Below are 10,794 nucleotides of genomic sequence, written 5' to 3'. Positions count from 1 at the left end.
AAACTATTTCAAACTTAAAGTAAAGATCTACTTGGCCGATTGAACTGAAACTTTGTAGGAATGATCGAATCATGGTCCTGACAAAGTGTTGTTATTTTTCGGGTCAATCAGAAATACAATTTGGCTGCCATGGCCGCTATTTTGCTACTAAGTTCTAATAGGCCGATCTCACTTAAAATTGGTCTAGGAATGATCAGCTCATGGTCCTGACAAAGTTAAGTTAACATTATACTATTTTTTACTCAAATTGGTACATATTTCAACAACAAAAATAAATACTGTAGACTCAGGTGACCGTTTAGGCCCATGGGCCTCTTGTTTTTAGTACAGATGTCTATTTCACCACTCTAGGGTCACCCATTTCTCCCTTGGTAAATCTTTTTTAGTACAGATGTATTTCACCACTCTTGGGTCACCTATTTAGTAGAGTCTATGACATTGTATTCAATCCACTAGTGTAACCAGTGGGGTCTATGGCATTGTATTCAATCCACTGGTGTAACCAGTGGGGTCTTTGGCTTTGTATTTAATCTACTAGTGTAACCAGTGGGGTCTATGGTTTTGTGCTCAATCCGCTAGTTTAACCAATGGGGTCTATGGTTTTGTGTTCAATATGCTAGTTTAACCAGTGGGGTCTATGGAATAAGTATTCAATCCACTAGTTTAACCAGTGTCGTTACGACCCTTTGTTCACTGATCATCAATTTGTCCAGAATTACCTACTCGCTCTGTCCTGGACTTGAGTAGGTGGCGTTCCTCATGAGATGGACATAATGACATTGAGTTACTTGCCTAGTTGGACACACAGAGTTACGTCCCTTGTCCTTAGTTTGTACAGCAGTGGATTGCAGGCAACATTTGGCTCCATTTGAAGTGATAATGATGTCTTTTACTGTCATTTCAGATTTATTGTCATTTGTTCAAAAGATATGTAAACAGCCTACTTCGAGTCCTAAATTCCTACCATGGCGACTTCTTTGAAATGTATGCCCTGAAACTATTACACGAGACATGTCGAACCGACAGACCAGAAAAATCAACAATCGGCAAGGAAACCGACACATTGACGGTAATTATATAACCTACTGTGTTTGACAGTATATGGTATCATAAGATACACCTATAACTATGTTTGACAGTACCTGTTGTCACTATGATACACCTATAACTATATTTGACAGTACCTGTTGTCACTAAGATACACCTATAACTATGTTTGACAGTACCTGGTATCACTAAGATACACCTATAACTATGTTTGACAGAACCTGGTGTCACTAAGATACACCAATAACTATGTTGGACAGAACCTGGTGTCACTAATTATATATATATAATATACACCTATAACTATGTTTGACAGTACCTGTTGTCACTAAGATACACCTATAACTATGTTTGACAGTACCTGTTGTCACTAAGATACACCAATAACTATGTTTGACAGTACCTATTGTCACTTCGATTCACCTATAACTATGTTTGACAGTACCTGTTGTCACTAAGATACACCAATAACTATGTTTGACAGTACCTGTTGTCACTAAGATACACCTGTAACTATGTTTGACAGTACCTGTTGTCTCTGATTCGTCACAAGTTGACAAACTCATCCTGTGATGATGCCATGGAGCGAGCCTGGAGCTGTCTCTGGAGCCTTACTGGTAACATCCCCTTTAAGTCTCTCACTCATTGGTAACATCCTCCTTAAAGTCTATCACTAACTGGTAACATCCCATTAAAATCTCTCACTTACTAAAATCCTTCTTAAACTTTTTTCATTAACTGGTAACATCATTGGTAACTTTCCTTTTAAGTCTCTCACTAACTGATAACATCACCTTAAACTCTCACTTACTGGTTACATTGTCCCTAAAGTCTCTCACTAACTGGTTACATCACTATAAAGTCTCTCACCAACTGATAACATCCCCTTTAAATCTCTCACTTACTGGTAACTTTTGCCTTTAAGTCTCTCACTTACTGGTTACATTGTCCTTAAAGTCTCTCACTTATTGGTAACATTCCCTTAAAGTCTGTCACTTACTGGTAACATCCTCTTAAAGTCTTTGACTTACTGGTAACATTCCCTTAAAGACTCTCACTAACTGGTAACATTCCCTTAAAGTCTCTCACTTATTGGTAACATTCCCTTAAAGTCTGTCACTTACTGGTAACATCCTCCTTAAATTCTCTCACTAACTAATAAAATCCCTATAGAGTCTCTTACTTATTGGTAACTTCCCTTTTAAGTCTCTCACTAACTTGGTACATCACTATCAAGTCTCTCACTAACTGGGAACATCATCCTTAAAGTCTCTCTCTTATTTGTTACATCCCCTTAAAGTCTTTCACTAACTGGTAACATCCCATTAAAATCTCTCACTTATTGGTAACTTTCCTTTTAAGTCTCTCACTAACTGATAACATCCCCTTAAAGACTCTCACTAACTGGTAACATCCACTTAAAATCTCTCACTTTTTAAAATCCTTCTTAAACTTTTTCATTAGCTGGTAACATCCTTCTTAAAGTTTATCACTACTTATAACTATGTTTGACAGTACCTATTGTCACTTCGAGTCACCTATAACTATGGTTGACAGTACCTGTTGTCTCTGATTCGTCCCAAGTTGACAAACTCATCCTGTGATGATGCCATGGAGCGAGCCTGGAGCTGTCTCTGGAGCCTTTCTGGTAACATCCCCTTTAAGTCTCTGACTTATTGGTAACATCCCACTAACTAATAAAATCCCTATAGAGTCTCTTACTTATTGGTAACTTCCCTTTTAAGTCTCTCACTAACTTGGTACATCACTATCAAGTCTCTCACTAACTGGGAACATCATCCTTAAAGTCTCTCACTACCTGGTAACATCATCCTTAAAGTCTCTCTCTTATTTGTTACATCCCCTTAAAGTCTTTCACTAACTGGTAACATACCCTTAAAGACTGTCACTTACTGGTAACATCCTCCTTAAAGTCTTTCACTAACTGGTAACATCCTCCTTACATTCTCTCACTAACTAGTAAAATCCCTATAGAGTCTCTCACTTATTGGTAACTTTCCTTTTAAGTCTCTCACTAACTGGTTACATCACTATAAAGTCTCTCACTAACCGATAACATCCTTGTTAAAGTTTCTCACTTACTGGCGATATTCCCTTAAAATCTCTTACTTACTGTTAACTTTTGCCTTAAAGTCTCTCACTTACTGGTAACTTTTGCCTTTAAGTCTCTCACTTACTGGTTACATTGTCCCTAAAGTCTCTCACTAACTGATAACATCACCTTAAACTCTCACTTACTGGTTACATTGTCCTTAAAGTCTCTCACTTACTGGTAACTTTCGCCTTAAAGTTTCTCACTAACTGGTGACATTCCTTTAAAGTCTTTGACTTACTGTTAACACCCTCCTTAATGTCTCTCACTTACAAGTAACATCCCCTTAAAGTATCTCACGTACTTGTAACATCCTCCTTAAAGTCTTTCACTAACTGGTAACATCCCCTTAAAATCTGTCAATAATTAAAATCCTTCTAAAACTTTCTCATTAACTGGTAACATCCTTCTTAAAGTTTCACAATAACTGGTAACATCCCCTTAAAGTCTCTCACTCATTGGTAACATCCTTCTTAAATTCTCTCACTAACTAATAAAATCCCTATAGAGTCTCTTACTTATTGGTAACTTCCCTTTTAAGTCTCACTAACTTGTTACATCACTATAAAGTCTCTCACTAACTGATAACATCCCCTTAAAGACTCTCACTAACTGGTAACATCCCCTTAAAGTCTCTCACTTATTGGTAACATCCCCTTAAAGTCTGTCACTTACTGGTAACATCCCCTTAAAGTATCTCACCAACTGGTAACATCCTCCTTAAAGTCTTTCACTAACTGGTACCATCCCCTTAAAATCTCTCACTTACTAAAATCCTTCTTAAACTTTTTTCATTAACTGGTAACATCCTTCTTAAAGTTTCACAATAACTGGTAACATCCCCTTAAAGTCTCTCACTTATTGGTAACATCCCCTTAAAGTCTGTCACTTACTGGTAACATCCCCTTTAAGTCTGTCACTTATTGGTAACATCCCATTAAAGTCTGTCACTTACTGGTAACATCCCCTTAAAGTATCTCACTAACTGGTAACATCCTCCTTAAAGTCTTTCACTAACTGGTAACATCCCCTTAAAATCTCTCACTTACTAAAATCCTTCTTAAACTTTTTTCATTAACTGGTAACATCCTTCTTAAAGTTAATCACTAACTGGTAACATCCCCTTAAAGTCTGTCACTTACTGGTAACATCCCCTTTAAGTCTCTCACTTATTGGTAACATCCCCTTCAAGTCTGTCACTTACTGGTAACATCCCCTTTAAGTCTCTCACTTATTGGTAACATCCCCTTAAAGTCTGTCACTTACTGGTAACATCCCCTTAAAGTCTGTCACTTACTGGTAACATCCCCTTAAAGTCTCTCACTAACTGGTAACATCCTCCTTAAAGTCTCTCACTTATTTGTGACATCCCCTTAAAGTCTTTCACTTACTGGAACATCCTCCTTAAAGTCTTTCACTAACTGGTAACATCCCCTTAAAATCTCTCACTTATTAAAATCCTTCTTAAACTTTCTCATTAACTGGTAACATCCTTCTTAAAGTTTATCACTAACTGGTAACATCCCCTTAAAGTCTCTCACTCATTGGTAACATCCTCCTTAAATTCTCTCACTAACTAGTAAAATCCCTATAGAGTCTCTCACTTATTGGTAACTTCCCTTTTAAGTCTCTCACTAACTGGTTACATCACTATAAAGTCTCTCACTAACCGATAACATCCTTGTTAAAGTTTCTCACTAACTGGCGATATTCCCTTGAAATCTCTTACTTACTGGTAACTTTTGCCTTAAAGTCTCTCACTTACTGGTAACATCGTCCCTAAAGTCTCTCACTAACGGGTAACATCCCCTTTAATCCCTCACTTACTGGTAAAATCCCCTTAAACTCTCTCACTTACTGGTAACTTTCGCCTTAAAGTTTCTCACTAACTGGTGACATTCCTTTAAAGTCTTTTACTTACTGGTAACACCATCCTTAATGTCGCTCACTTACAAGTAGCATCCCCTTAAAGTATCTCACGTACTTGTAACATCCTCCTTAAAGTCTTTCACTAACTGGTAACATCCCCTTAAAATCTCTCACTAATTAAAATCCTTCTAAAACTTTCTCATTAACTGGTAACATCCTTCTTAAAGTTTCTCACTAACTGGTAGCAACCCTTTAAAGTCTCTCACTTATTGGTAACATCCTCCTTAAATTCTCTCACTAACTAATAAAATCCCGATAGAGTCTCGCACTTATTGGTAACTTCCCTTTTAAGTCTCTCACTAACTTGTTACATCACTATAAAGTCTCTCACTAACTGATAACATCCCCTTTAAATCTCTCACTTACTGGTAACGTCCCCTTAAAGTATCTCACTAACTGGTAACATCCCCTTAAAATCTCTCACTTATTAAAATCCTTCTTAAACTTTTTCATTAACTGGTAACATCCATCTTAAAGTTTATCACTAACTGGTAACATTCCCTTAAAATCTCTCACTTATTGGTAACATCCTCCTTAAATTCTCTCACTAACTAGTAAAATCCCTATAGAGTCTCTTACTTACAGGTAACTTCCCTTTTAAGTCTCTCACTAACTGGTTACATGACTATAAAGTCTCTCACTAACTGATAACATCCTTGTTAAAGTTTCTCACTAACTGGCGATATTCCCTTAAAGTCTCTCACTTACTGGTAACATCGTCCTTAAAGTCTCTCACTAACTGGTTACATCCCCTTTAAATCTCTCACTTACTGGTAACATCCCCTTAAAGTCACTCACTTACTGCTAACATCCTCCTTAAAGTCTCTCACTTACTGGTAACATTCCCTTAAAGTATTTCACTTACTGGTAACATCCTCTTAAAGTCTCTCACTTAATGGTAACATCCTCTTAAAGTCTCTCATTTACTGGTAACATCCCCTTAAAGTCTCTCACTTACTGGTAACATCCTCCTCAAAGTCTCTCACTTACTGGTAACATCATCCTTAAAGTCTCTCACTAACTAGTAACATCCTCTTAAAGTCACTCACTTACTGGTAACATCACTTTTTAATCTCTCACTTACTGGTTACATCCTCTTTAAGTCTCTCACTAACTGGTACCATTCTTCTTAAAGTCTCTCACTTACTGGTAACATCATCCTTAAAGTCTCTCACTTACTGGTAACATCCTCTTAAAGTCTCTCACTTAATGGTAACATCCTCTTAAAGTCTCTCATTTACTGGTAACATCCGCTTAAAGTCTCTCACTTACTGGTAACATCCTCCTTAAAGTCTCTCACTTACTGGTAACATCCCCTTAAAGTCACTCACTTACTGGTAACATCCCCTTTAAGTCACTCACTTACTGGTAACATCCTCCTTAAAATCTCTCACTTACTGGTAACATTCCCTTAAAGTCTCTCACTTACTGGTAACATCCTCTTAAAGTCTTTGACTTACTGGTAACATTCCCTTAAAGTCTCTCACTTACTGGTAACTTTCGCCTTAAAGTTTCTCACTAACTGGTGACATTCCTTTAAAGTCTTTGACTTACTGTTAACACCCTCCTTAATGTCTCTCACTTACAAGTAACATCCCCTTAAAGTATCTCACGTACTTGTAACATCCTCCTTAAAGTCTTTCACTAACTGGTAGCATCCCCTTAAAATCTCTCACTAATTAAAATCCTTCTAAAACTTTCTCATTAACTGGTAACATCCTTCTTAAAGTTTCTCAATAACTGGTAACATCCCCTTAAAGTCTCTCACTCATTGGTAACATCCTCCTTAAATTCTCTCACTAACTAATAAAATCCCTATAGAGTCTCTCACTTATTGGTAACTTCCCTTTTAAGTCTCTCAATAACTTGTTACATCACTATAAAGTCTCTCACTAACTGGTAACATCCCCTTTAAATCTCTCACTTACTGGTAACGTCCCCTTAAAGTATCTCACTAACTGGTAACATCCCCTTAAAGTCTCTCACTTATTGGTAACATCCCCTTAAAGTCTGTCACTTACTGGTAACATCCCCTTAAAGTCTGTCACTTACTGGTAACATCCCCTTAAAGTCTCTCACTTATTGGTAACATCCCCTTAAAGTCTTTCACTTACTGGTAACATCCCTTTTAAGTCTCTCACTAATTAAAATCCTTCTAAAACTTTCTCATTAACTGGTAACATCCTTCTTAAAGTTTATCACTAACTGGTAACCTCCCCTTAAAGTCTCTCACTTATTGGTAACATCCCCTTAAAGTCTTTCACTTACTGGTAACATCCCTTTTAAGTCTCTCACTTATTGGTAACATCCCCTTAAAGTCTGTCACTTACTGGTAACATCCCCTATAAGTCTGTCACTTATTGGTAACATCCCCTTAAAGTCTGTCACTTACTGGTAACATCCCCTTAAAGTCTGTCACTTACTGGTAACATCCCCTTAAAGTCTCTCACTAACTGGTAACATCCTCCTTAAGGTATCTCACTTACTTGTGACATCCCCTTAAAGTCTTTCATTTACTGGTAACATCCTCCTTAAAGTCTTTCACTAACTGGTAACACCCCCTTAAAATCTCTCACTTATTAAAATCCTTCTTAAACTTTCTCATTAACTGGTAACATCCTTCTTAAAGTTTATCACTAACTGGTAACATCCCCTTAAAGTCTCTCACTCATTGGTAACATCCTCCTTAAATTCTCTCACTAACTAGTAAAATCCCTATAGAGTCTCTCACTTATTGGTAACTTCCCTTTTAAGTTTCTCACTAACCGATACCATCCTTGTTAAAGTTTCTCACTAACTGGCGATATTCCCTTAAAATCTCTTACTTACTGGTACCTTTTGCCTTAAAGTCTCTCACTTACTGGTAACATCGTCCCTAAAGTCTCTCACTAACGGTTAACATCCCCTTTAAATCTCTCACTAACTTTCTTAAAGTTTATCACTAACTGGTAACCCTGGTAACGTCCCCTTAAAATATCTCACTAACTGGTAACATCCCCTTAAAGACTCTCACTTACAAGTAACATCCCCTTAAAGACTCTCACTAACTGGTAACATCCCCTTAAAGACTCTCACTTACAAGTAACATCCCCTTAAAGACTCTCACTAACTGGTAATATCCCCTTAAAGACTCTCACTTACTTGTAACATCCTCCTTAAAGTCTTTCACTTACTGGTAACATCCCCTTAAAATCTCTCACTAATTAAAATCCTTCTAAAACTTTCTCACTAACTGGTAACATCCCCTTTAAATCTCTCACTTACTGGTAACATTCCCTTAAAGTCTCTAAAGTCTCTCACTTATTGGTAACTTCCCTTTTAAGTCTCTCACTAACTTGTTACATCACTATAAAGTTTCTCAATGACTGATAACATCCCCTTTAAATCTCTCACTTACTGGTAATATCCCCTTAAAGACTCTCACTTTCTTGTAACATCCTCCTTAAAGTCTTTCACTAACTGGAAACATCCCCTTAAAATCTCTCACTTCTTAAAATTCTTCTTAAACTTTTTCATTTGCTGGTAACATCCTTCTTAAAGTTTATCACTAACTGGTAACATCCCCTTAAAATCTCTCACTTATTAAAATTCTTCTTAAACTTTTTCATTTACTGGTAACATCCTTCTTAAAGTTTATCACTAACTGGTAACATCCCCTTAAAGTCTCTCACTTATTGGTAACATCCTCCTTAAATTCTCTCACTAACTAGTAAAATCCCTATAGAGTCTCTCACTTATTGGTAACTTCCCTTTTAAGTCTCTCACTAACTGATAACATCCTTGTTAAAGTTTCTCACTAACTGGCGATATTCCCTTAAAGTCTCTCACTTACTGGTAACATCGTCCTTAAAGTCTCTCACTAACTGGTAACATCCCCTTTAAATCTCTCACTTACTGGTAACATCCCCTTAAAGTCACTCACTTACTGGTAACATCCTCCTTAAAGTCTCTCACTTACTGGTAACATTCCCTTAAAGTCTCTCACTTACTAGTAACATCCTCTTAAAGTCTCTCACTTAATGGTAACATTCTCTTAAAGTCTCTCATTTACTGGTAACATCCGCTTAAAGTCTCTCACTTACTGGTAACATCCTCCTTAAAGTCTCTCACTTACTGGTAACATCATCCTTAAAGTCTCTCACTAACTAGTAACATCCCCTTAAAGTCACTCACTTACTGGTAACATCACTTTTTAATCTCTCACTTACTGGTTACATCCTCTTTAAGTCTCTCACTAACTGGTACCATTCTTCTTAAAGTCTCTCACTTACTGGTAACATCCTCCTTAAAGTCTCTCACTTACTGGTAACATCCTCCTGAAAGTCTCTCATTTACTGGTAACATCCTCCTTAAAGTCTCTCACTTACTGGTAACTTTTGCCTTAAAGTCTCTCACTTACTGGTAACATCGTCCCTAAAGTCTCTCACTAACGGGTAACATCCCCTTTAAATCTCTCACTTACTGGTAAAATCCCCTTAAACTCTCTCACTTACTGGTAACTTTTGCCTTAAAGTTTCTCACTAACTGGTGACATTCCTTTAAAGTCTTTGACTTACTGGTAACACCCTCCTTAATGTCTCTCACTTACAAGTAACATCCCCTTAAAGTATCTCACGTACTTGTAACATCCTCCTTAAAGTCTTTCACTAACCTTCTTAAACTTTCTCATTAACTGGTAACATCCTTCTTAAAGTTTCTCACTAACCGGTAGCAACCCTTTAAAGTCTCTCACTTATTGGTAACATCCTCCTTAAATTCTCTCACTAACTAGTAAAATCCCTATAGAGTCTCTCACTTATTGGTAACTTCCCTTTTAAGTCTCTCACTAACTTGTTACATCACTATAAAGTTTCTCACTGACTGATAACATCCCCTTTAAATCTCTCACTGACTGGTAACGTCCCCTTAAAGTATCTCACTAACTGGTAACATCCCCTTAAAGACTCTCACTGACTGGTAACATCCCCTTAAAGACTCTCACTTACCGGTAACATCGTCCTTAAAATCTCTCACTTACTGGTAACATCCCCTTAAAGTCACTCACTTACTAGTAACATCCTCCTTAAAGTATCTCACTTACTGGTAACATTCCATTAAAGTCTCTCACTAACTGGTAACATTCCCTTTAAGACTCCCACGTACTGGTGACATCCCCTTAAAGTCTCTCACTTACTGGTAACATCCTCCTTAAAGTCTCTCACTTACTGGTAACATCCCCTTAAAGTCTCTCTCATACTTGTAATATCCCCTTAAAGTCTCTCAATTACTGGTAACATCCTCCTTAAAGTCTCTCACTTACTGGTAACCTCCTCATTAAAGTCTCTCACTTACTGGTAACATCCTCCTTAAAGTATCTAACTTACTAAAAACATCCTCTTCAAGTCTCTCACTTACTGGTAACATCCTCTTAAAGTCTCTCACTTACTGGTAACATCCCCTTAAAGTCTCTCAATTACTGGTAACATCCTCCTTAAAGTCTCTCACTTACTGGTAACCTCCTCCTTAAAGTCTCTCACTTACTGGTAACATCCTCCTTAAAGTCTCTCACTTACCGGTAACATCCTCCTTAAAGTCTCTCACTTACTGTTTAGATCCCCTTCAAGTCTCTCACTAATTGGTAACATTCCCTTAAAGACTCTCACGTACTGGTGACATCCCCTTAAAGTCTCTCACGTACTGGTAACATCCCCTGAAAGTCTCTCACG

The 10,794-nt window shown here is 37.4% G+C and overlaps 1 protein-coding gene across 2 annotated transcripts in view; it reads left to right on the top strand.

Moving 5' to 3' along the window:
* Positions 1–1,710, top strand: part of LOC110446606 (protein zer-1 homolog) — a 46,249-nt gene extending 44,539 nt beyond the window's left edge. For both annotated transcript variants that reach the window (XM_021491830.1, XM_021491829.1), the window contains 2 exons: positions 905–1,069; positions 1,574–1,710. In XM_021491830.1, the coding sequence (XP_021347505.1) occupies positions 905–1,069; positions 1,574–1,699 (291 nt within the window). In that variant the 3' untranslated portion in view covers positions 1,700–1,710. The remainder of the gene's footprint in view (positions 1–904; positions 1,070–1,573) is intronic.
* Positions 1,711–10,794: the final 9,084 nt, after the last annotated feature.

This window comes from Mizuhopecten yessoensis, unplaced genomic scaffold (genome assembly GCF_002113885.1).
Source record: "Mizuhopecten yessoensis strain PY_sf001 unplaced genomic scaffold, ASM211388v2 scaffold2887, whole genome shotgun sequence".
Classification (NCBI taxonomy): domain Eukaryota; kingdom Metazoa; phylum Mollusca; class Bivalvia; order Pectinida; family Pectinidae; genus Mizuhopecten; species Mizuhopecten yessoensis.
Note: the sequence above shows the minus strand (reverse complement) of the source record. Positions and strands in the feature narration are given on the sequence as shown.